Source organism: Saccopteryx leptura, chromosome 8, assembly GCF_036850995.1.
Source record: "Saccopteryx leptura isolate mSacLep1 chromosome 8, mSacLep1_pri_phased_curated, whole genome shotgun sequence".
In the NCBI taxonomy this organism is placed as follows: domain Eukaryota; kingdom Metazoa; phylum Chordata; class Mammalia; order Chiroptera; family Emballonuridae; genus Saccopteryx; species Saccopteryx leptura.
Window position 1 is genome coordinate 28,917,644 of NC_089510.1, and position 26,588 is coordinate 28,944,231.

The 26,588-nt window shown below is 46.3% G+C and overlaps 1 protein-coding gene across 1 annotated transcript; it reads right to left on the bottom strand.

Moving 5' to 3' along the window:
* Window positions 1-1,017: 1,017 nt before the first annotated feature.
* Window positions 1,018-25,704, bottom strand: LOC136379828 (cell cycle control protein 50C-like). The gene is made up of 8 exons (XM_066347417.1): window positions 25,571-25,704; window positions 23,623-23,821; window positions 17,489-17,599; window positions 11,048-11,149; window positions 8,890-8,977; window positions 8,348-8,488; window positions 4,209-4,418; window positions 1,018-1,274 (listed from the first exon to the last, which is right to left on the bottom strand). Exons 2-8 carry the CDS (start codon window positions 23,812-23,814, stop codon window positions 1,084-1,086), a joined length of 1,035 nt encoding a protein of 344 aa, XP_066203514.1. The 5' UTR covers window positions 23,815-23,821; window positions 25,571-25,704; the 3' UTR covers window positions 1,018-1,083.
* Window positions 25,705-26,588: the final 884 nt, after the last annotated feature.

Sequence of the window (26,588 nt, forward strand, 5' to 3'; positions counted from 1 at the left end):
CTCCTCCTCTTCGCTCTGAAACTCTCATCTATCCACCCCGGACTGGCCTTGGTCATCAGTGCCGTTCCCCGGATGAACTACCCCAGGTGTTTCGACCCTTGTCAGAGATCTCTGGCTCTGTTACGTCACTGTCCATTTCTGTGTTTCCTGCTTTCCGTCTGTGACAGTAGGCAGTTAACACAGCAGAGCAAGGACAATGGGCCAGGTACAGAAGGTCATCAGGGCACAAAGCCCCAGGTGTCTAGCAATGGGAAAAACCAGGAAAACAAGGCCCTCGCCCCCAGGATGACCTTTGCCCTAGCATACCACTGGTCACATGGTTCAAACCCCTTGACCTTTCCTATCACTGGTATTGAGGTCCCCACCCGCCCCTGACCTTTCCTTCCCTGGCATGTTGCTAGTCATGTGGTTTTAGACCCCCTTAGAGGAGGAACAAGGCGTCATATGACCCCATGCAAGCCCTTGCACGACCACTCTGTTAAGTATTAAGCCCTTAGAGGTAACATCTAGTCCTCAGTTGTGTTTCGGCTTCAGGCCCAGAGAGGCAGCAAAACTGGGCAAAGTAAAGCCATGGCCTCAGCTGACATCAGGACCAGCTGCACTGACCAGTGACGCCCTGCCCTGGTGCCGACCAATTAGTGGGGACCACGACCCTGAAGAGGCACACCTGAAAAGCGGAGGGATACTCCATTGTGACCCTCCCCCGGGACCTCCAGATAACTACCGTGAGGACAGGGAACCCGCTGGCTCCAGGAAGCCCGCCTTGCCCCGCCCCGTGAGGACAGGGAACCCGCTGGCTCCAGGAAGCCCGCCTTGCCCCGCGCCTTCTCCTCGCCTCTCTCCTTCTCCTGAGCCCCCAGGGCCCTTCTTCTGCCTCTGTACCTTCTTTCCGGAGCCCATTTCTTCTACGGCTCACTTCTTCTACCTCTGTGACTTCCTAAATAAACCTTCCTTATAGTGTGAGCTTTGGCTCTGAATTCTCTCTTAGCCAGAACTCAAGTACCAAGGTTGCTGAACTAGAGTCCCATCGCTGGTAACGTTCTGGTGCCATTCTGACGCCAACACTTTTTAAAAAGCTCGAGTTTATTGCTGGGGGAAGACAGTCATCCTTTCTTTCCGCGCCAAGTAAATTGCCATCATGACAAAGGAGGCCAACCAGGTCAGGGTTCCCGTCACTGTGTAGGCAAGCCCCAAGAAGAGGCTCCTGCCTCCGCTCCACGTCAGGGTGGAAAGAACAACGGACTTTTTTCCGTGGTATCTGGTTACTGGAAAGTCTAAGAGAAACCTGTTAAGGATCTGTCTTCACTCTTCTCAGCGCTACCACCACCATCTACCCTAAATACATTAGGTCGAACCATATAAAATTACTGTTTTTGTAGGTGGGAACAGGGTTGATTATTCCATTTCATAAGGTCTAATCTTTATCAAGTAGTATGTTGTATCCTACTGGAACGGAATTAAGTAAAAACAAGCTTTCCCTCGACATAGCTGTAATGTAAGAAAGATTCTGACACAGATAGATCGGCATGGTTTAAGACAACTGAAAAATGAGCAGACTTACTAAAGGAAATGAAGAGAATACAGGCAGGTTTGACAGCAAACCTACACTTTTGTTTTATAAATCAGGAGACCCAGGGTAGGCTAAGGTTTGAACTAGCCTTCATCGGTTAAGGTTTACATTCCTACCTCAGGGGAAACTCTTCAAGAGGAGTGAAGAACAAAAGAAGAGTGTGCCGTGGGGCAGAACAGTTTGGGTGGGAAGACTGCAGGTGGGGCCCTCCCTTCAGTTCTGAGAGCGCGCATCCCTCACTGCCCGAGAGTGTCCCAGCGAGCGGATTCGCTATCGTTAGCATTTTGATGATGTCATTTTGATTATGCATGTGGTCTGAGGTTTTTAAACATCTGGTGCCTTTTGTAAACCAAACTAATAAACAAATAAAGGCTTCTCATAGCAACGGCACAGGACAGCAGCATTTCCCAGCAAAGCTCTTAAAGGCCTCAAATCACTTGGCAACGTGCTATTTAAAGGCACAAGGAGACTTGTTAGGGAAGCTAGGTCTCTCTTTTTTTTATGTCAAATTCCTCACTGTCACCAGCTCTCGGGGGCCACCGCGACGCCTGTTTTCTCTGTTCCCCAGCTCTAGTAGATAGAGGGTCTTTTCCTCACACGAAGGACATCTTTTCTCGGTCAGAAGCAGTCGGCACTTTCTGCCGTTCAGGCTTAGTGCTCTGTGCACGTCAGTCAGGCCGTGGGACAGGCTGGGTGACACACCAGGGTTCCACACGGGTGCTGCAAGGGCAGGACTGAGGCCCCGTGTGGAAGACTTGGAGTTGAGAGTCACCAGCATTAACGTGACCGGGAATGAAGTCCCCCGAGGAGAGCTTCTCCTCAACCCCACACGTGCTGTCCGGCACGGTGGGGACAGCAGGTCACGACGGCTGCCTTGTACCCGTCCCTTGATTGCTTTACTGGTAAGGGAATCAGACAGTCGAGGGGCCCAGCAGGACCAACCCCACAGACCCTTCCTGGGGGGAGGAAGGGAAGATGACTGGGTTGCTGCAATCTTATTTAAAAGATGGTACTCTATTCTTTGATCTCTCTCTATAATGCAGCTTGAGAGAAATGTACAGCTTCCCTTCTCACAGAACAGAACTGGGGCCCCGCTGAAGTAGGGAACTGAGGGCAAACACTGCTGCCGGCCAGTCAACAGAGGAGACAGAGGGCCAGCAGCCGGGAATCTCTGTCTGAGGCGGGTCCAGCTCCTGTCCGGAGGGAAATGTCTTTCCTCTGGGAACTGGAGCCCAAGCAGTCACTCAGTTGCCCCTGAGCATTTCTTGTTCAAGCTCCCCGAGAAGGAAGGAAAGTCAGCAGGTGTTCTGTGCTAAGACCCTCTGGCCTGCTGGGGTCCCGTGAGCCACTCTGAACCAGTGGTCACAGGGCTGACGGCTCAAAGCCGTGTACCAGCCCTGGAGAGATTCTGCCTCCCACAGAGTTCTGCCTCAGGGGAAGCTGGGAAGAGACTTGAATGATTTTTTATTGATTGATTTTAGAGAGGGCGGAGGGGAGTGGGAAACATCAACTCCTGGTAGTAGTTGCTTCTCATATGTGTCTTGACCAGGCAAGCCCGTGGTTTTGAACCTGCATTCTGGGTTGACACTTTTCCCACTGCGCCACCTCAGGTCAGGCAGGAAGAGACTTTAAAATTAAGTCTGGAACCTGGCCGGTGATGAGGCGGTAGATAGATAGATCACCCACCTGGAACACTTAGGTCGCTGCTTTAAAACCCCGGGCTTGCCCAGCAAGGCACACACAACAGGCCACCAGTGAGTAGCCTGAGCGAAGCAACTACTTCTTGTTTCCTGCTCACTCCTCTCTCTGTAAAATCAATATATAAAATCTTTTTTCAAAAAAAAAAAATTGGTCTGAAGACCAGAGTTGGTATAAATGTTTTAAAAATACAATTATTAAAAGATAGTGCTAGGTGCTATTTTGAAGTTAAGTCCTTTTTGTTTTAAAATGAAGAGTTAAGTTTGTATTTTTGAATTAAATGGGGACAGTCAGAATCTCCTATTGAAGCCGATGTCTCCCAGACTGGACGGTACGTCCACAACCAAGGCCCCGGGTCCAGCTAGCTAGCTTCACCCCTAAGAGAGGGACACAGCTTCTTCAGTGGGCGTGCCCCAGTACTCCCTGCGTGGGTTGAGTGAACAGGACCTGTCCCTTGAGTCCAGGGCCCTTTTGGTTTATGATATTTTTGTCTAGAATGGAAGGCTCTACAATCTCAGTTTTAGTTTTAGTCTTTATTCCAGATTTACTCCTTAGGATACCGCTCTCCCTTTACTTCCACGATCCTCCGCCTCATCCCGTCCCACACAGCTGGCTTCTCCTCATCGTTACACTTCTCCAGGCCATGGTAGTTCATTTTTCTCGGGCAACAAAAATAGTCCTTCCCTACTTATCCATATCTGCTTACCAAATACTGCTATTAATTGCTAGTCCTTTACAAAGTTCACATTTGATATATAAAGTGGAGACAAACAACTATACAGTAAAGGAAAGACAGTATGGCCTATAAGAACTATGTATTTCTTTACACAGATTAGATTTGATTGCAGAATAGAAAAGCACAGAATGAAATAATTCAACAACTAGTACCCAGAAAAACACTGATTTTCCTTCATTGCAAAAAAGTAGTATAAAAGGATACTGTAGGTTATGTTGAAACTATAATTACCAGCAGGTAAGCCTTCTGTAAAATACTGTATTCGCCTGAGTCGACGGTACAGTTTTTTGAAAGTGGGAAAGGCAGCTGTGCGCATCCACACAATGAAGTCATCGTTGACGAGGCCGTTGTTTTCTGCATCCTCTTCATCCAGCTCATAGACAGCCCTGGGCCAGAATGGGGGCTTCGCAGTTCCTTTGGGAAGAAGATATTGGATGTGGCTGAGAAAAATCATCTACCCCCCCACTTCAGTTTTCTATAGAGTGGAGGATGAAGTAACTTTTGATTTTTTGAGGAAAGAGAATTTATTATCCTTTTTTAAAAAGTGTGAGATGATGTAAGAGTAGTGGTGGCATGAGAGATACCCTTGATCTTTTTCCTTAAAATTTCAACAACTTGAACAGCTATAATGCAGTGAAAGAACCCCAGCTGGGCTTGCAGGCTTGCCTGAAAAGATCTGTGTGTGCATGGAATCAACTAAAGGTGGGAAGGGTTGAGAAGGGGGGCAGAAGATAAGACACACTTGAAATCGGCTTTGGAGAGGAGAGAAACCCAGACTGTCTGGGTTTTTGTCTGTCTGGGCTCCAGAGGGGTTAGAAACCAGAGTGACTGGGTCTTCTTCTGCCAAGAGGAGCAGAGAGAGTGGGAGACAGTTGGGGAGATACTAAACCAAAGCGGTGGCAGAATGAGGGGTCACAGTCAATGTTCCCAGGTCTGCCAGCAGCCTGCACTTGCACAGAGACAGCAGAAAGTAAATTGCAGCCCCCCAGCCTCCCAGATACTGTCTTCCTCCCCTTGTGGGGCATGGAGAGTGGCAGAGGCATACCCCACAGCTCGTGCTACAGTGCCACTCCCATGAAGAACAGAGGTGCTCTGTGTCTGGGTCCCTGGTCTGCTGAGACATGGGGAGGAGCACCCAGAGGCCTGAGATCACCACTGCTAAAGCCATAAAGCCCTCACAACATGCTCAACCCATCATCATAACTGTAGCCCTGTCACCATCACTTTGACAGCAACATCTTAGAGGAGGTCAGCCTAGGAATTACACAGAGCTAAAACTTGTAATACTGTGCCGCCTACTGGAAAAACATAGAGAGACCTCTCCAAACTGAAACTTTTTTCTTTTTAATTTAATTTTTGTTTGTCTCTATTTTTATTTATTTTTTGTAGGTGTTTTATTTGTTTTTGATTATTGATTTTTGTTGTTTTTTTGTGGTTCTTCTCTTTTTTATGAATTTTAAATTTTTTCTTCTTTTCCAAGTGAGAGGAGGGAAGATAGACTTCCACATGTGCCCCAACCAGGATCCACCTGGCAACTCTTGTCTGGGGGCCAATGCTCTGCCCATCAGGGGTCACTCACAACCAAGCTATTATTAGCACCTGAGGTGGAGGCTCCATAGAGTCATCCTCAGCTCCCGGGGCTGATGTGCTCAAACCAATTAAGCCATGGCTGTGGGGGAGGGGTGTGGAGGAGAGGAAAGAGGAAAAAAAAAGGGGAAAAGGGAATGGGGAGAGAGAGATAGTCACTTTTCTTGTGTGCCCGGATTGGGAATCAAACCTGGGACATCCACACACTGGGTTGACGCTCTACCACTGAATCAACCAGCCAGGGCCAAGATTTTTGCTATTTTTATTTTATTTATTTTTCATTGTTTTAGAGTTGTTTTTTGTTTGATTTCTTAACAATACCACTCTCTGCCTGACCAGGTGGTGATACAGTGGATAGCGTGTCAACCTGGGATGCTGAGGACTCAGGTTGGAAACCCCAAGGTCGCCGCTTGATCGTGGGCTTCTCTGGTTTGAGTGCGGGTTCACCAGCTTGAGCATGGGATCACAGACATGAACCCATGGGGTTTCTGGCTTGAGCCCAAAGGTCACTGGCTAGAGCAAGGAGTCACTGGCTCAGCTTAAGTCCCCCAGTCAAGGTCTGTATGAAAAAATAATCAGTAAACAACTAAAGTGCCACAACTATGAGTTGATGCTTCTCATCTCTCTCTCTTCCTGTCTGTCCCTCTATCTCTCTCTTGTTATAAAAAAAAAACCCACAGCCTGACCAGGCAGTGGCACAGTGGATAGAGCATCGGACTGAGATGCCAAGGACCCAGGTTCGAGACCCCAAGGTTGCCAGCTTGAGTGTGGGCTCATCTGGTTTGAGCAAAAGCTCACCAGCTTGGACCCAAGGTCACTGGCTCAGGCAGGGGGTTACTCGGTCTGCTGAAGGCCCAAGGTCAAGGCACATATGAGAGGGCAATCAATGAACAACTAAGGTGTCACAATGTGCAACGAAAAACTAATGATTGATGCTTCTCATCTCTCCGTTCCTGTCTTTCTGTCCCTCTCTCTGACTCTCTCTCTGTCTCTGTAAAAAAAATAAAAGAAAAAACCCCCACAAAAACAATATTATTCTAAAATGCCATCAAAGCAAAAAGAAAACTAATACAATGGCTGCACAAGAAAGTGATGTACTTGAGAAGAAAATGAAAAATCTCTAGAAAGCTATCTTGATCGCACAGAAACCTTAGACTTAAGTGATAGAGAATTCAAAATTAAAGTTCTGAAAATAGTCAGATGTGAGAAAACACCGAGAGGCAATTTAATCAGCTCAGAGAACAAATTAATGAACAAAACAAGTACTTCTCTAAGGAGATTGAAACTTTACAAACAGAGATGAAGAACTCAATACATGAATTGAAAAATGAGCTAGCAAGATTAGCTAACAGAACAGGCCAGATAGAGGAAAGAATCAGGGACATTGAGGATAGGCAACTAGAAATGCTACAGAGAGAAGAGAGAGACTCATGAATTAAAAAAATGAGAGAGCTCTATGAGAACTGTCTGACTCCATCAGAAAGAGCAATATAAGAATAATGGGTATTTCAGAAGAGGAAGAGAGAGAAGGGAATGGAGAGCCTATTCAAATAAATAATTGATGAGAACTTCCGAAGCCTATGGAAAGAGTCAGACCCTTGAATCCAAGAAGTAAACAGAATGCTGAGTTACTTAAACCCAAACAGGCCTTCTCCAAGGCACATTGTAATAAAACTGTCTAAAATCAATGACAAAGAAAGAATCCTCAAGGGAGCTAGGGAAAAGAAGAACATAACATATAAAGGAAGGCCAATTAGGTTATCATCAACTTCTCAGCAGAAACTACAAGCCAGGAGAGAGTGGACCTAAACATTCAAAATACTGAAAGAGACGAATTACCAGACAATAATACCATATCCATCAAAGTTATCCTTCAAATATGGAGGAGAAAACAAAACTTTTGCAAGCATCCAGAAGCTGAGGGATTAAATCATCAGACAAGCCCTGCTGCAGGAAATACTCAAAGGGGTTCTTCTATCAGATACAAAGAACAAGACAAAATAAAACTTCAACTAAAAGTTCCAGTATGGTTACAATATAAACAGGATAATCTGTGACAACGGTAACATAAAAGGGCAGATGATAAATTACACAGTCACCCTATTTTTAGATGAAGCCACAAGTTTCTTAAAATGTTTGCTTTTTTTTTTTTTTTTGTATTTTTCTGAAGCTGGAAATGGGGAGAGATAGTCAGACAGACTCCCGCATGCGCCCGACCGGGATCCACCCGGCACGCCCACCAGGGGGCAACGCTCTGCCCACCAGGGGGCGATGCTCTGCCCCTCCGGGGCATCGCTCTGCCGCGACCAGAGCCACTCTAGCGCCTGGGTCAGAGGCCAAGGAGCCATCCCCAGCGCCCGGGCCATCCTTGCTCCCATGGAGCCTTGGCTGCCAGAGGGGAAGAGAGAGACAGAGAGAAAGGAGAGGGGGAGGGGTAGAGAGGCAGATGGGCGCTTCTCCTGTGTGCCCTGGCCGGGAATCGAACCCAGGACCTCTGCACGCCAGGCCGACGCTCCACCACTGAGCCAACTGGCCAGGGTCATAAAATGTTTGCTTTTAACTGATGGTAAACTGGAAGGAATCAGGGCACCATTTATTCATGTTTCCTATAGGTATGTGATGGAGGAGCCATAGATAGAACTAAAAGGAAGTCAACAAGGAAGGAAAGAAGGAGAAGTCATAAGTATTTCCTCACACATGAAAACCAAATTTTACATACAGTGATAAAAAATATCAAGCTACTGTATGGATCTTACCTGCAAATGCACTGGGAAGGTGATTGGAATTTGGGTTTTGATACTTGATGAATTTATCTGTCCACCATGTAATTCCACTCGATAGCATTGGGACTTTGATATGTATAGATGAGTTAAGGTTGTATGAAAGAATAATTGTGTCTGTAAGGAAATTAAAAATTGTGTTAGAGATGCAAACAAACATGTTGCCACCTTTCGACATCCAAAACTGGACATGAGAAATAAACCAGGGTTTTAGCAGACTCTCAACATGCCTACATGCCAGATGCTGGGATTACAATACAATTTTTATTTGAAATTTCTTGCCAAGACCCCAAGTACTGAAAAATACCCTTCAACTCAATTTATGTCATGTCTGTAACTACTTTGAGTCTCTGGTAAGGAGGAGCTTACTTGTCAATGAAATACCATGAGTCAGTGGATAATGGATACAACATTACAAAAAATAACAAGCTGCCACTCTGCTGCAGAGATGATCTTCTGGACATGTAGGTTACACACTTAGGAAAGGGCACAGGGTGGAGATAGAAAAAATCACCTACCATTGAACATGCTGTTGGCAATAGCGCCACACGGACAGATGGGGGTCCCATTAGGGGTCTTTCCGAATAAATCACAGTCTCCGACATCCTGGATGCAAGATGATACACAAATGAGAAGTGCTTTTGGTGAACTCTCTTAGAATCCTCAAAGTGAAAACATTGGCAATGCATATCATCCCACACTGATTTATTGGTGCAGAGCAAGCTTATGGATTACTAACTGGTTTTTCCCAGGTTTCTGGTTCACTAAGACTAGAAAATTTTTGTGTTTTGGAAGTATGTGTGTGTGCAGTTTTTTTTTCCTCATTCACAGTACATAGCTTACCAAATATCTCTGTAGGAAGTAACTTTACCTTGCTCACTATTACAAATACAACCCTAAGTCCACACTGGAATATATATATATATTTTTTTCTGTATTTTTTTTTCTGAAGCTGGAAACGGGGAGAGACAGTCAGACAGACTCCCGCATGCGCCCGACCTGGATCCACCCGGCACGCCCACCAGGGGCGATGCTCTGCCCACCAGGGGGCGATGCTTTGCCCCTCCGGGGCGTCGCTCTGCCGAGACCAGAGCCACTCTAGCACCTGGGGCAGAGGCCAAGGAGCCATCCCCAGCGCCCGGGCCATCTTTGCTCCAATGGAGCCTTGGCTGCAGGAGGGGAAGAGAGAGACAGAGAGGAAGGGGGGGGGGGTGGAGAAGCAAATGGGCGCTTCTCCTATGTGCCCTGGCCAGGAATCGAACCCGGGTCCCCCGCACGCCAGGCCGACGCTCTACTGCTGAGCCAACCGGCCAGGGCCTGGAATATATTTTAAAACCTGTTTTTACTGAAGTTTAATTTATATTCCAAAAAATATGTAAATTATGAGGCTGTAGCTAAATGACTTATCACAGGGAATCCATCTATCTAAAAACGAGAATATATTTTTGAAAGAATGGTTGCTAAGAATCGTTTGTTTATCACTCTCTTGTAATAAGTCAGTATCGAACAAGGGTTTCCTTCTAGCTTTTCTTGCTAACATGCTAAATATCATCTATTGAGAATAAAATTTTGCAGTCTTAGGTCTGCAAAGGGATTCAATTAAACCAACGACTTTTACTCAACTAGAGCCCAATTTCCTTAAACTTGGCTGGATGGAAGGCCCCAATTATAGAAAAGACAAGGTTAGATATAGTGTGAGCCAGACTAGGACAAATCACTCAGAGTTACTATCAAAAGGGTAGGTGAAGGCCCTGGCTGGTTGGCTCAGCGGTAGAGCGTCAGCCTGGCGTGCGGGGGACCCGGGTTCGATTCCCAGCCAGGGCACATAGGAGAAGCGCCCATTTGCTTCTCCACCCCCCCTCCTTCCTCTCTGTCTCTCTCTTCCCCTCCCGCAGCCGAGGCTCCATTGGAGCAGGGATGGCCCGGGCACTGGGGATGGCTCCTTGGCCGCTGCCCCAGGGGCTAGAGTGGCTCTGGTCTCGGCAGAGCGACGCCCCGGAGGGGCAGAGCATCGCCCCCTGGTGGGCAGAGTGTCGCCCCTGGTGGGCGTGCCGGGTGGATCCCGGTCGGGCATATGCGGGAGTCTGTCTGTCTCTCCCCGTTTCCAGCTTCAGAAAAATACAAAAAAAAAAAAAAGGTAGGTGAAGCCATCAACTAAAATGGGCAATTTTAAAGACAACTACAGAAATTAAGTGTGAGGAAATAATACTGAAATCTAATCAATGTGTCAATGATTCAAAGAAGCAAAAACTCTAGTCTTTGAAGCAGCTTTTGTATGCCATCAATGTTATTAACAGAAACATAAAATCCTGAATGGTGGCTGAAAGCTACTTAAAGATTTGCCCTTCTGACACATTCGTTATTATCAAGATTTGAACAATCTAATATGTATCCAATTTTAACATAAAATGCTGTGAAATAAAAAAAATAAAACAGATTGGTGCATGAAAGGGTAACCACTTATTTGGACAAGATTCACAAGAGGGAGGGTAGTCCTTCTCTCAACAGCACTTATCTCGAAGATCCAGCCCCGGCAATTCATGTAAGAATGAAGTGACCATTTCCAGCTCGTCAAAACTCAGCTTCTGAGTTTATTTTTCATACTGTCATTTAGAGAAAAGATTCACCTGCTTAAAGAAAAAAAGGAATAATATGCCAAAGTAAATAAAGCTTTACCATTATATCTTGACCCATCAGTTGACTGTTACTTCTGGAGAGACTGTATCGATAGAGGTTCTGATAGAAGCCGTGCAGTTTGTAGTACATATAAACATTGCCCTAGAGAGGAAAAGAGAAAAAGTAAGAGAGAGTAAGAAAAAAAACCCGGAATATTAATAAACATGAACAGTCTTTTTAAAATACAAAAAGTAGTAAAAAAAAAAAAAGAAGGGAATTGAAAGTTTCTTTATATAAAAAAAACCCCAAGAAATCATTTTTTAAAAATTTATTTTTAAAGATTTTCTTTCTTTCTTTCTTTTTTTTTTTACAGAGACAGAGAGAGTCAGAGAGAGGGATAGATAGGGACAGACAGACAGGAACGGAGAGAGTTGAGAAGCATCAATTATTAGTTTTTCGTTGCGACACCTTAGTTGTTCATTGATTGCTTTCTCATATGTGCCTTGACCGTGAGGCTACAGTAGACCGAATAACCCCTTGCTCAAGCCAGTGACCTTGGGTCCAAGCTAGTGAGTTTTGCTCAAACCAGATGAGCCCACGCTCAAGCTGGTGACCTCGGGGTCTCGAACCTGGGTCCTCTGCATCCCAGTCCGACACTCTATCCACTGTGCCACTGCCTGGTCTGGCTTAAAGATTTTATTTATTGGTTTTAGAAGGAGAAGAGAGAGAGAGAAGGGAGGGTGAGGAGCATGAAGTATCAACTAATGTTGCTTCTCGTATGTGCCTTAACTGGGCAAGCCTGAGGTTTTGAACTCGCAACCTCAGCATTCCAGGTCGACACTTTATCTACTGTGCCAGTACAGGTCAGGCAAGAAATTATTTTTTAAAAATCAGTATTGGATACAATATTGAATGCCAACTGGAACTGAAAAATAAATAAATATCAGTGTTGGGAAATTCTGGTCTATAAAGAATTATTCAAATGACTAAATAACTTATTATTGATGTTTTAAAAAGGGCTTCTGCATTCCTGCCTTGAAAAAAAAATTATAACCAGGCTTTGTATTCTCAATCTGTAAAATTTGATTTTAAAAATATTGTTATTTCCTAGTAATATTAGGAAAAAATGTTTGCCTAGGGGTCGTGGGAGGTGTCAAAGCCATGCAATGTCAAAGCAAAACCATGAATCGTAACTGAAAATTGGAGTCACTGTATAGATTTAGGAACATGTGCACCCATGGGCGTGTGAAAGCAGGAGACTGACTCTTTGTGGTCCAGCTCCCAGTGTTTGTCTTGTTAGCCCTAGGATCTAAGCCAGGGGTCCCCAAACTTTTTATACAGGGGGCCAGTTCACTGTCCCTCAGACCATTGGAGGGCCGGACTATAAAAAAACTATGAACAAATCCCTATGCACACTGTACATATCTTATTTTAAAGTAAAAAAACAAAAAGGGAACAAATACAATATTTAAAATAAAGAACAAGTAAATTTAAATCAACCAACTGACCAGTATTTCAATGGGAACTATGGGCCTGTTTTTGGCTAATGAGATGGTCAATGTCCGGTTCCATATTTGTCACTGCTAGCCGTAACAAGTGATATGACGTGCTTCCAGAGCCGTGACGCGTGCATCCCGCATCACCGGAAGTAGTGCTGTACGTGAGCGATGCTGCACTTTGCTTTCACTGACCACCAATGAAAGAGGTGCCCCTTCCGGAAGTGCGACGGGGGCTGGATAAATGGCCTCAAGGGGGTGCATGCGGCCACGGGCCGTAGTTTGGGGACCTCTGAGTACTTGGCACATAGCACTTGCTCAAGAAATGGTGAACCATTTGTGATGGACAAAGAGGTAGAATAATTCACTGATCCCAAAACAGGTGATTTTCACCTTAGCTATAAGTAGCCTTGTTGCCACGACAGACATGCCTTTTCATGTACACTGCTGCCGATCACAGGCTACCATCATGCTTCCACATTTATGGCAACATACTAAGGCTCTGGAAACTCTCTAGGCAGACTTGATACAAATTTTACTAACTGTATATATCATGCAAATAGAAATGGTCAATGTAGCTGTTTATGTATAATTAATATATGAGCTACATCCAAAATAATGAGGCCTGCATCCAAAAATATATAATGGCTTAACATTTACTTAAAGTGCCCCCCCAAATATTAGGTGCTATATTCAGTGCCAGAAATACAAAAATATTCTCTTACAAGTCCCCAAGTCCACTGACTTTCTTACACTCTGCAAACACAGCGTTTGGAAAGGCTTTTGGCCCTACTCCATTGACCTTTAAGGGCTGAGTATGGAAAACGGAGGCTGGTCCCCAGGGCAGGCTGAAAATAAAGGTCATGGTAAGTGTGGCCAGTTACAGAAAACAACAAAAGGCGGCAAGCTGAATCACCTGCAGGAGAAGAATCCTTGGAACACAGAAACGGGGTGATGCAGGGCCATGACCGAGAGGCAGGCTGCAACATGGCACAGCACGGATGCGGAGGTGAGGAAGCTAGGCACGGGGTGAGGACTGAGTCCACTTCCTCACCCACGACAGAAAACCTCTAGTGACCCTTAACTACAGGAAATATAAAATCCACAAACAGAAATTTACTGTATTTTTCCTTGGAACTAAAAAGAATATTTTACTTACCCAGAGTTATATATTCATATAAATGATAAAATAAATAGGCAGAGAACACGCACCACACTAGCAACAGGAGTGTTTTAATAACCATTTTCAATGATTCTTTGTCCAAGATTTAGCTTATTAAGGCCTCAAATATCATCATTGTTTTTTTCTTTTTTGGGGGTTATTTTTCTGAAGTGAGAAGCAGGGAGGCAGTCAGACAGACTCCTGCATGTGCCTTGACCAGGATCCACCTGGCATGCCCACTAGGGGGTGATGCCCTGCCCATCTGGGGCGTTGCTCTGCTGCAACCAGAGCCATTCTAGCACCTGAGGCAGAGGCCATGGAGCCATCCTCAGCGCCCGGGCCAACTTTGCTCCAATGGAGCCTTGGCTGCAGGAGGGGAAGAGAGAGATACAGAGAAAGGAGAGGGGGAAGGGAGGAGAAGCAGATATGGGCACTTCTCCTGTGTGCCCTGACCAGGAATCGAACCCAAGACTTCCACACACCGGGCCGAAGCTCTACTGCTTAGCCAACCAGCCAGGGCCTATCATCACCTTTTCTGATTAGTCCTGAAGGCACATAGCTTATGGTTTTTCTTCTTTTAACATCAGGAGCATTTAGTGCAGGATTCCGGGTTTAAGGCAGAGAGTCTCACGTGGATTCGTCCCCAAGTACTTGTCCTATGTGCTCACTGGAGAGTGGAAGGCCCTATGATTGCCCTAAATGGTTGGATTTTTATGGGAAGCCCTTGGCCTGAAAGGAATGGTGAGCAGCTGGTAACACTTCATTTGCCTGTCGGGTTTCAGGACACAGACAGATGGGAACTGAAGCCCTTTAAAGGTTTTATGCTTTGCATCTTTTTCTTCAAAAATTTAAGTACTTTGAGTCCCCAAGAGAGAACAGCCCTGCTTGACATACTGATTTCAGTCTCTGACTTCGAGAACTGTGAGGAATAAATTTCTGTTGACATAAGCCTTTCCCCCACCAAATTAAGTCACACTACGTTTTTTACCTTTGGGGGGCAGCATGGGGAACTGAGGACGGCAAGAAAGGGTTCAGTTGTGGAGAACTGGAATTTTGACCTTGAATAAAGGGACACATTTGTGAAACTTCCCCTCCCGACTTTATGTAGATTTCAGTTATAATCCAGGTACAACTCAGTAATTTCCTTGTAATTTACAAAAGTGATTAGAGCTACCCATAGTCAATACAGTTGTATTCAGAATATTACTGTTAGCAACATGTTTTCTTCTGGGATCAAGAGGAAAATAAGAAAGAGACACATAAAACCAAAACTTCCTGGATCATAAAGCCATATGATTTAGCACTGTGTTTCCTCCACTCATTTAATACTTCTGCAAACATATTCTAGCATCTACCATGTGACATGCATTGTGCTGTGGCCTGCGGAGAAACAAAGATTCACATGGTCATTCAATAACCGTGAATCGGGCACCTACAGTGGGCCAGGCATTGTTATAGGAGCTTGGGACACAACAGTGAGGGACAATAAACAATGCACACATGCAGTAAACTGCTAATTTCTAGAGTATATTAGAAGGTGCTAAGTACTATAAAAAAGTTGAAATCACAGCAAGGTGACAGTGATCAGGAGTGCGGGGGGGAGCAGCGACTAGACGGGCTCTAGTACAGGGGTCCCCAAACTACGGCCCGCAGGCCGCATGTGGCCCCTGAGGCCATTTATCTGGCCCCCGCCGCACTTCTGGAAGGGGCACCTCTTTCATTGGTGGTCAGTGAGAGGAGCACATTGACCATCTCATTAGCCAAAAGCAGGCCCATAGTTCCCATTGAAATACTGGTCAGTTTGTTGATTTAAATTTACAATTTACTTGTTCTTTATTTTAAATATTGTATTTGTTCCCGTTTTGTTTTTTCACTTTAAAATAAGATATATGCAGTGTGCATAAGGATTTGTTCATAGTTTTTTTTCTAGTCCAGCCCTCCAGTGGTCTGAGGGACAGTGAACTGGCCCCCTGTGTAAAAAGTTTGGGGACCCCTGCTCTAGTATGAAACAGGGCGGCCGGTGGAGGCCTTCCTGAGCTGAGAACTGAGCTCTTCAGGGTCTGAAGGGGGCGGGGGATCAGGTGCAGGGAGCACGTCAGGAGTATGTGCCGCTGTCCGAGGAAGGAGGAGCCCAGTGTGGTTGGGGTGAGGTGGGCAGGAGAGAATGGAGAGATCTGGTCGGAGAGGAAATACAAAGCCAGATCACGCAGGGTCCTGTCAAGCCTCAGGCCTTCTCACTTAGCAGAAAGAGGAGCCAGTGCCGGGATTTTTAAGCAAAGGAATAACATGATATGACTTGGCTTTAAGAAGCTGACTCTAGCTGCTTCGTTGAGACACTGATACAGCGGAGCCCTGTGAGGAGGGTATTGCAGAGCAGAGTGTGGCGTGGAGCTAGGTGGTAGGAGCAGGGGTGTGGAGGAGCGGGCTGACTGGATATATTCTGAAGGTGGAGCAGACGGGGTGGATTGGGTATGAGGAGTCAGAGAACATAGGGGCCTTCGGCCTGGGCACCAGGAGGACGGAGCTGCTACAGCTGAAATGGGCTCTGCAGGCAGAATAGGTGGGGGTTGTGGTGGGGGGAGGAGAGGGTGTCAGGAGTTCAGTTTTGGAAATGTTGAACTTCACTTATCTGTTAGTTATCCAAATTCTGACATCAAGAAGGCAGCTGGAAATCCAAGCGGAAGAGAGGTTTGGGCTAGAGATATAAAGGAGAGCTGGTAACAGATGGCATTTAAAGCCAGGAGGTGAGGATGTTTCTGAGGAAGTGAACGCACACAGAGAGGGGAACAAGACCGAGGGCAGACTGAACCCCTGCGGACCTCAGCACAGAGTCTGAGGAAGACAGGAGGAACAGCAAAGGAACCAGGAAGGGCAGCGGGGAGCTGGGAGGAGTTTGAGTGTGGTACCCTGAAAACCCAGGGAAGGAAGCGCATCAGGATGAGGGAGTGACCCATCACCTGTGCCCACGGGCTGACACGGCACTCAGGACTCACTGCTGGACTGATCCTCAGGGAAGTCACTGGGAACCCTGCAGTTTCAGAGCCTTGCAGAAACTTTCTTAATACATTACTGAGACCTCCCTTCCTTCCCTGGCTTCCTCCTTCCTTCCCTCTCCCCAGCCCTCTGCTCCACAGGAGTCAGAGCTCTGCTGCGGTCTGATAGCTCCCCCAGCCTCCAGCTCGCTCCCGCTCCCCTCACAGGCAGTTTCCCCAGGGAACCTCTAGCATGTCTAATCCTGTCTTGCCGTCTGCTTCTCAGAGGATTCCAGCTCACAGACACGTGACTTCAATCAGCCCAAGAGCAGGGACTCTTAATATTTCTTTGGCATTTCTCAAGGCATGACAGCCAGGCCAAGATCTGCCTGAGAGATTAGGCGACTGCACATGTAGCAGGACTTGGGGAGGGAGGACCCAGAGAGTCTCACCAGGTGTGTGACCCCTGACACTAACTCACTGAGTGACCTTGGTCAGGTCAGTCCACCTCTCAGCCCATTAATTCTCTCAATGTGAGTGAGTCGATTCCGTGATCTCTGTGATCCCCTCTTGTGCTGACGTTTGGAGTAAAACCTGTTTGATGTTAAGAATTATGTTACAAAGTTGGACAGTTAAAGAATCTGGAAACAGAAACAAAGGACAACAGAATTCCAAAGGAAAGAGAAAGGGGGCAGAGTCTCATATAAGTTCAAAACTTTATAAGAGCCCCCCTCCCTCCATACACACAGACTCTGCCTTATTTTTTGTATTCTCAGTTTCAGGAAGTGTTTCGTGGAAATCGTGAACTTACTGCCGGTGTGAAACAGGAGATCAGCAGAGAGCCAATTGAAGGCTCTTGAATTTTACTTACTTGCATTGTCTCTGGCAGGTAAAAAGGAATAGAGCAGGTGCATTCTTTGTCAAAATTAATGGTGTTTTCCCGCAGTTCCGCACAATTTGCACAAATATTTGTATAATTAATCTGTCAGGTAGGAGAAAGAACTATTAAGAAGATTTGACTTTGAGTAGTGGACACACAATGCAATATACAGATGATCTATTATAGAACTGCACTTTAAACCTATATAATCTTATTAACAAATGTCACCCCAGTAAATTTGATTAAAGAAAGAAATTACATTAGTATATATCTTACAATTGAAGCCCTGAGTCCACCAGAGTCTTCTAGCTGTCTGGGCCAAGGGCTCGCTGTGTGGCCGTGAGTAAAGGGCACACACTGGGCAGGATGACGTTTTCTGCGGACTCTAGAGGGGCCTTCGTGCAGCCTTTCCGTGGGGGACGCAGCACTTTGCCGCTGACCTGGAATTCAGTGTTTTTACTGCATATTTATTTATTTTTTTAAAAATATTTTTTTAAAGTCTTTATTCAGCCCTGGCCGGTTGGCTCAGCGGTAGAGCGTCGGCCTAGCGTGCGGAGGACCCGGGTTCGATTCCTGGCCAGGGCACACAGGAGAAGCGCCCATTTGCTTCTCCACCCCTCCGCCGCACTTTCCTCTCTGTCTCTCTCTTCCCCTCCCGCAGCCAAGGCTCCATTGGAGCAAAGATGGCCCGGGCGCTGGGGATGGCTCTGTGGCCTCTGCCCCAGGCGCTAGAGTGGCTCTGGTCGCAATATGGCGATGCCCAGGATGGGCAGAGCATCGCCCCCTGGTGGGCAGAGCGTCGCCCCATGGTGGGCGTGCCGGGTGGATCCCGGTCGGGCGCATGCGGGAGTCTGTCTGACTGTCTCTCCCCGTTTCCAGCTTCAGAAAAATGAAAAAAAAAAATAAAATAAAGTCTTTATTCATTTTAGAGAAGAGAGAGAGAGAGACAGAGAGAGAGAGAGAGAAGGGAGAGGAGCAGGAAGCATCAACTCCCATATGTGCCTTGACCAGGCAAGTCCAGGGTTTTGAACCGGCGACCTCAGTGTTCCACTTTGACACTTGATCCACTGCGCCACCACAGGTCAGGCTTTACTGCATATTTATGTAACCTGTTGTGATAAAGCCTTACGCTTGGATCATGAAGAGGTGTTATTAGGCAAGTATTAGTCATCTCATAAGAGCTAGACCTGTGGCCTGAGTCTAATCAGCTTCAGGGGGAAGTTACTCCACTATCTTTCCATTTAGTTGTACGGAAAATATTTATGCTGGTGAATTCTTCGACATGGCATCTAGAGGAAGTCATTTAAAGATGACCAAATACAGATAAAAAATGATTTCCAAAATGTAGCATTATTGACATATGTGGATTAATTCTGATTTTGAGATGTTATATTCTGTTTTTCAAAAGTTGAATACTGTGAAAATGGTAGAGTGGACTCTTGAGAAAAGGGCAGCGTGTCCCGAATGAGCAGACCCTGTGAGCTCTGGCTGAGGGGCTCACTTATGCGAAGGCACAGCTGGAAGAAGAGGAAGAAAGGGAGGCTGGGAGAGAGGTCGCCAAGGCGGTGCACGTCCCTCGCACGACAGAACACGCGCATCTGAAGTGCCCGGGGTTGTCAGGGGCGTCTGCTTTTCCCTCACCGTGTTGGGAAGTACTTAGAAGACTACATCGGAGACCAGAGTGCTACCGTCAGAGACAGGATTCTAGAGTCTCCAGCGCAAGTGGCTCTGAATCCTCGACCTACATGATGGAAACAGTCCACACCACTACTAAGGCTGTTTGTTGTTGAAGGGCCCAGGAATAACATACATTGGACCCATGGTTCCCCAGCACTTTCCTGGCCTTTCCCAACATTTGGACCCAAGATTTGTAGCAGTTGTTAAGAAAATTTTCACAGAATCAGAACGTTTACCAGAGAGGCCCTAATCTGTTGGTCCTCCTAGAAAGGACTATTCACAAAGAAGGTACCCTTGGAATGTAAAGCCCAATGTCAGTTAAATAGTCCAGAACGAAAGGTGGCGTCCTGGCAGCTACTCCAGATAATCCTATCCAACCTACTGTGGATGGACCGAGGGACGTGAACCTATCCTGGAAATCTATCCGGAGGCAGCAGGACTGAAGACAGCTGGGGTGACTTTACAAGATCAGGTCTTATAAAGGCTTATGAGTGAGGCTTATAATCTATTGTATTTCTCTTTTATGTATTCAAACTTAAGAAAAAATTATATTAATACTTTGCTGATGAATTTGTAGTCTTTGTAACAGTAAAGGAAATAATTTCTAGTCTTAATTTTTTTTCAAAGGAAGATGTTCTTTTAGGACTGATAAAGTAATAAAGATTGTACTTTGTTAAAGAAAATAAGAGGATTATGGGGAAGGAGGAGGAGCAGCGAAACAAGGGGACGGCTTTCTCCTCGGCCAGCTGTCAGTGGGATTGAGGATTCTGGGAGAGAAGACTAAAAAGCCAGAAGGAATTTTGACTCCTTGCAAAGCAGTTGGGAGTTTGGAAGCCAAACTGTTGGTACTCAATTACAGGTTAGCCAACAGGTTACTTAATTGGGTTTAGATGCTATATTTACTTAAATTCCTTACACCATGGGCAGCAGGGCTTGAACTATTATTTTGGAAAATATTGATGCCTTTTCTGTTGGTGAAGCTTCATTCTAAATTTTTAAAAAGCATCACCTGATTAGCTCAGTGGGTTAGTTTGTCGTCCCAAAACGCCAAGGTTGCAGGTTCAATCCCCCACCAGGGCACAGACAGGAAGCAACCAATGAACGCATAACTAAGCAGAACAGCAAATGAATGCTTCCCTCTCCCTCTTTCTCTCCCTTCCTCTCTCTGTCTTTCTAAAATCAGTCAATAAATAACAAAACATGAATATTTGAAAAGCATTAAAGAAGAGGGCTGTATTGTGACTGAGAGCCAGCACACTGGACTGTGACGACTCAGCCCGTCTCTGACTCGAGTTAAACACTTTACCTCCAGGGCCCACATTTTGTTAATCGGCGTCATTTCATCTCGCAATTAATTGGTCTGTGAGGTCACTGTACAGGGGGTCGTCAGGTTATGACACAGTTTTGTTTCTATGACAGTGATGCAACTTGAATTTTGGTGTAAGTCAAAACACACCCTCGCCTAAGTCACTTACCTATCCTAAACAGTTTTAAAATCATAATCAAGAACATAAAAACACAACCAAGTCACAGAAAAAGCCCAACTCCCTCCCTCATTCACCACATTACTGCGTATTCCTCCGCTGCCCACAACCGAACTAGTTTGTAGGTAGTCCGTAAGTATGATGCTTCCAGCATAAGCTGAAACACGTCCCAGTTATTTTAAAGTTTTTATGGGAGTGTCGTAAACATGAAACGTCATCTGTTGAGACGGTCGTAACCTGAGGACCCCTCTAGTAGTAATAGTCGTACACATTCTACTCCGTGCATTCTATCAATCAGTGCAGAATTAGAAAAAAACGTGTCTCACGAGCAAATGGTTTTTGAGAGATGATACCTAAGGTGCTTTCTAGCTCTAAAAATTTTGAGGATAACACATGTGATTTATTGTCTCCTTTGGTGCTCAGGTGGCCTTGTAAGCCTAGGGTTCAAAACCGACAGCAAAGATGATAGTCTGTTCCTCACAGAATTTTGGAGAGGCAGAAATGATCATTCTTGCTTAAAGTGAACTGCCAGAGGGCACTTCTGGTGGCGCCCCAGCGCTAGGTGGGAAGAGCACCCCCGCTGGGTGGGAAGAGCACCCCCGCTAGGTGGGAAGAGCACCCCCGCTGGGTGGGAAGAGCACCCCAGCGCTGGGTGGGAAGAGCGCCCCCGCTGGGTGGGAAGAGCACCCCAGCGCTAGGTGGGAAGAGCACCCCCGCTGGGTGGGAAGAGCACCCCCGCTGGGTGGGAAGAGCACCCCTGCTAGGTGGGAAGAGCACCCCAGCGCTGGGTGGGAAGAGCGCCCCCGCTGGGTGGGAAGAGCACCCCAGCGCTAGGTGGGAAGAGCACCCCCGCTGGGTGGGAAGAGCACCCCCGCTGGGTGGGAAGACACCCCCGCTAGGTGGGAAGAGCACCCCAGCACTAGGTGGGAAGAGCACCCCCGCTGGGTGGGAAGACACCCCCGCTAGGTGGGAAGAGCACCCCAGCGCTAGGTGGGAAGAGCACTCCCGCTAGGTGGGAAGAGCACCCCAGCGCTAGGTGGGAAGAGCACCCCCGCTAGGTGGGAAGAGCACCCCAGCGCTAGGTGGGAAGAGCACCCCCGCTGGGTGGGAAGAGCACCCCTGCTAGGTGGGAAGAGCACCCCTGCTAGGTGGGAAGAGCGCCCCCGCTGGGTGGGAAGAGCACCCCAGCGCTAGGTGGGAAGAGCACCCCCGCTTAGAGAACTTTTTCCTACTAGGTCTGTGCTGGGTCACACTGGCCTGGGGCATGCTCTCTGTCTTATCACCCACTACAATGAAACCCTTCCGTGTGCCAAAGGGGATCCCACTCTCTGGGCGGCTTCCGGTGTTCCTCTACAAAAGCAAAGTGTTAGAAACAGGCCTGTTTGAAGTTACTTAAAAAAAAAAAAGTCAACTGGAAAACCCCCTTCACATTATGATCAAAGCCGTTCTGTTGGCAGTTCCTTGCAGAGTGGCCTTAGCCAACCAGGGAGCGAGGTCCTCTCCACATGCGCCCCCGTTCAGCAGTGGCTGCCTCTGAATGGAGACTGAACCTCACAGTGGGGAGGAGGCAGCCCGGATGGGAGGAAGCAGGGAGGACACAGGAAAGGGGGAAGAACCAGAAAGAAAGGGATTGGTGAGGAAAACAGAAAAGCCATCAACATGAGTTCTTTGTGGAAATGAATATTATTAACCTTGTAAGCCAACTACTCTGTTACCCTCTTCCACGAGGCGGGTTTATCTCTGCCTGCCATTTTGCCTCCGCCAGCTGGTGAGGCCTGCTGGTCACAGATCACCCGGGAGGGCTCCGGAGAGTCAAGGGCACTTAGTTCCTGGAGGGAGCGGCAGCTGGCAGCTAGCAGCGGCAGCAGAACATAGAAGAAGAAAGGCGAAGGAGGAGTGGGACCTGAACCACTGTGCTCCTTTCTGAAGTCCTCGCTCTTTGCCAAAATTCATTCTTTCAGTAAGTTTACGCCTATCTGCACTGGGCCAGCACAAGGAAGGGGCTGTGGATAGTGCGAACGAGCGAGCCACGCTGAGCTCTCTGTTCCCACCGCACACTGGTTTACGTACTCTATCGTTAGTTCATTGAGGGCAGAAATCAATTTTTACTTATCTGACTCCTCTGCACACTGAATAGAATTCTTAGTATCTTCACATGCACACGAACGTTAAATCAATGTTGACAGGCTTGGCCTTCATAATTTTGCCACTGGCCATGTGGGGAGAGGAAACAGTTCAGCTTTCCATAGCTGCCTTTGGAGTGAAGGTCACAGAGCCTAGATGTCTAGTATTCTGCTCCAAGCGGACTTAAATAAGACATTTACTGAATATGGGCGTGGCGGCTTCAGCCTTAGACCAGCTCTCGTCTCCCCTCCCAGTCCAGCGTCTCACCCTCCAACAACGTGTTCATCATATCGGCAAAAGGCTTGTGATGGAGGGTGTACCCTTAATTTCAGCTCTTCTGAGTAGAACTTGGCTTATTTTCCTAAGTGCCCTTAAGAGGCCAAAAAGGTCTGGGTTCTCACCTCTGCTAGGTTAAAGTGATGATCTCACATGAGTTCATGAACAAAGCAAAAGACACTGCTTGCAAGAGGGTGAAATTGAAGGCCCCCATCTCTGGTTCTTCCCTCTTTGTATCAACATGACTGATGGGCGTCTGACAGCCATTGGCCTTGCCTCCCCTTCCCCCAGCTTGTCAGCTGGGTGCTGAGTCTTCCGCCTGCACACAGACCTGACGACTCCCTCGCCCCCATCAACATGTACGGCTGAGCTGACAAGTGTGACCGTGATTGTAAGGCCGCATGGTGACAGAGACTGTCCCCATGTGCACCTGCCAGCTGAAATCGGGATGTTCTGGTCTCATTTAGTTCCCCGTTGAGGGGTGTGTTCTCAAACGGGCCACTCATTTAGTCCCCAAACAAGAAATTCTTAGAAATTGCATGAAACATGTAAGGAGAGACAAACCTCTATTTCCTTGGTGCTCTTTGCAGACAATATAAGGATGATGCCCACGCCAAGGCAGAACGTTCCCGTGACAAAAAAGCCAGAGAGGACTTTGGTGGCGGAGAGCTGCAGCCGGTGGGCAGGTAAATGCTGCTGCTTCAAGGCAGTGTTGTCTCGCCATCTGGACTGGCAGCCCTGGGATGTCTTGTCCATTTTGGTCCTGCAGGTGACCGAGGTAGACTTTTAAGACATTATAACATTATTACTCATAGTAATCCCATATAATGGTAATAGTAACTTAGAGAATGATATGAACTTTCTTTGTAGTTGCAGTCTTTTGGCTTCCTGAAATAATAATAATAATAATAATAATAATAATAAATAATAATAATAAAAATTATTTTAGCAAGACAGACAGACAGAGTTGGGGGGGCAGACAGACAGGAAGGGAGAGAGAAGAGAAGCATCATCTCGTATTTGTGGCACTTTAGTTGTTCATTGATTGCTTTTGCATACATGCCTTGATGGGGGTGGGGGCTCTAGCCAAGCCAGTTACTCCTTGCTCAAACCAGTGACCTTGGGCTCATCCACTGACCTTTGGGCTCAAGCCAGTGACTATGGGGTCACATCTATGATCCCATGCTCAAGCCAGCGACCCTGCGCTCAAGCTGGTGACCTCAGAATTTTGAACCTGGGTCCTCAGCATCCCAGGCCAACGCTATCCACTGCGCCGCCACCTGGTCAGGCCTGAAATGATTTCTTAACCAGACCTGTCCTTTAGCAGGAACACAGCTTTCTTCAATCAGCCACAACGTAGTATATTTTATTTCGGTTCAGAAAGCTGGCACTAAATGCCATTCTGAGGAGAAATACTCCATAGCAGGGTCTGCACAGACCGACATCAGGAGACTCTGGGAAGTGGTTCCAATGGGCTCTTTCTGGGATGTGGTAACCAATTCAACGCAAGACCTTCCTGAAAGTGGGAAAATGACTTTATCTTTTAAAACCTGCCAAAATCCTGGGAAATTAATACAAAAGATAAATGTTAGGGCTGTCAGCTTTTTTTTTTTTTCCAAATGTGGCTATCCTGTAACATGAATATATCAATAAATTAAGTTGGGAAAATGCTCTCAGATTACTACCGACTTTGCTGTTTATGAGAATGAGAAAGTTGCAAACAGGGAGTGTAGAGCACAGATGTCTAATCTCAGTAGCTTCTATTTTTTCACTCACTAGGAAGGCGGTAGTAAAATAAAATGTAGATTAAAACATCTTTTCCTAAACTTTTCCCAAGTACATGCTTGGAAGTGGCTGAAATGAGAGAAAAGAAAGAGAAAAATAGATAACAATTAAATGTTCAATAATGTAATATGTTATTATTGGTTTGGTTTTGTTATTTCCCCCACTTATTAGAAATCTCCTAACATCTTTTTCATTAGGCTATTAATTACTTCCTTTTTTTTTCAGAGGCAGAGAGAGAGAGTCAGAGAGAGGGATAGATAGGGACAGACAGACAGGAACGGAGAGAGATGAGAAGCATCAATCATTAGTTTTTTGTTGTGACACCTTGATTGCTTTCTCATATGTGCCTTGACTGCGGGCCTTCAGCAGACGGAGTAACCCCTTGCTCAAGCCAGTGACCTTGGGTCCAAGCTGGTGAGCTTTTGCTCAAACCAGATGAGCCCATGCTCAAGCTGGCAACCTCGGAGTCTCGAACCTGGGTCCTCCGCATCCCGGTCCGATGCTCTATCCACTGCGCCACCACCTGGTCAGGCAATTACTTCTTTTTCTTTAAGATGCATTTAAGATGTAGAATTAGGACTTTTAAAAAATTAGGTGAGTTTCTAATCTTCCTCTTTTATTAACATTAGGCAGGGAAGCCATGTTGGACTATTTTTGTAATAAAGGCGGCAATGACTTTGAAAAATGTAATAGTTTAAAAGAATACAAAATAAATACAAATACTTACACTAGGAGGTCTCCAATTCAGAGTCAAAGCTTCCCACTCGCAAAATGGAAAAAGGCACAATACCCATGGAAACTTTTCAGCACATCATTTGAATCTGGCTTGGACGTGGTGACAAGCGCAGTGTAGCGACTGGTGTCAGGCAGCCCTGTATAAGAAGATGGCAGTGAACATTTCTAGTTTACATCCACTATTTGTTGAGCTTGAGTTTAAAAGCCAGTAACAGCCTATAAGATCAGATTACATGGGCAAAGTTGGTCCAAAACATATCAGGTATGCTCGCAATCTAGGTACTTGATCCAGCATTGGTCGGAATCCTACTACATAGCTAAAGGCCTTGCAAAAGAGTCACTACAGTAGCGGATCAATGAAAGCTGTATTTCTTGGGCTTTTTATAAAACAACACCAAACCAACCTAAATCTGATACTAAAGGAGGTTCACATATGGCATGCTAGGGCTCTCCAGAGAACCAACTCTCCCTCCCTCCCTCCCTCCCTTCTGATCTATCTACCGATCTATCTATGGAGCAGTTATAAGGAACTGGCTCAAGTGATTATGGAGAAGGCTGGCGAATCCAAAATCTGCAGAGCTGATGTCCCAGTTTGAGTCTGAAGTCCGAAAGCTTCTGTAGAAGCAGGAAGAGCTGCTGTCCCAGTCTGAAGGCCATCAGCGAGGAAGAGCTGATGTTTCCGTTGGAAACCAGAATTCTTTCTTACTTGGTGGGGGGATGGGAGGGGGAACTCAACCTTTGTTCTACTTATACCTTCAACTGACAGACTGAGGCCACCCACATGATGGAGAGCAATCTAAAGTCCACCAATTTCAATATTCATCTCATCCAAAAGTACCCTCATAGAAACACCACAGAATAATAATATTTGACTTACTTACTTGTCTGGGCACCCTATGGCCTCGTCACGTTGACACATAAAATTACCCATCATAAGTAGTAAGAAAAACATTTCTGGGGCAACACTTTTGAGAGCTAGAGAGACACTTTTGAAGTATTTGAATATTTAA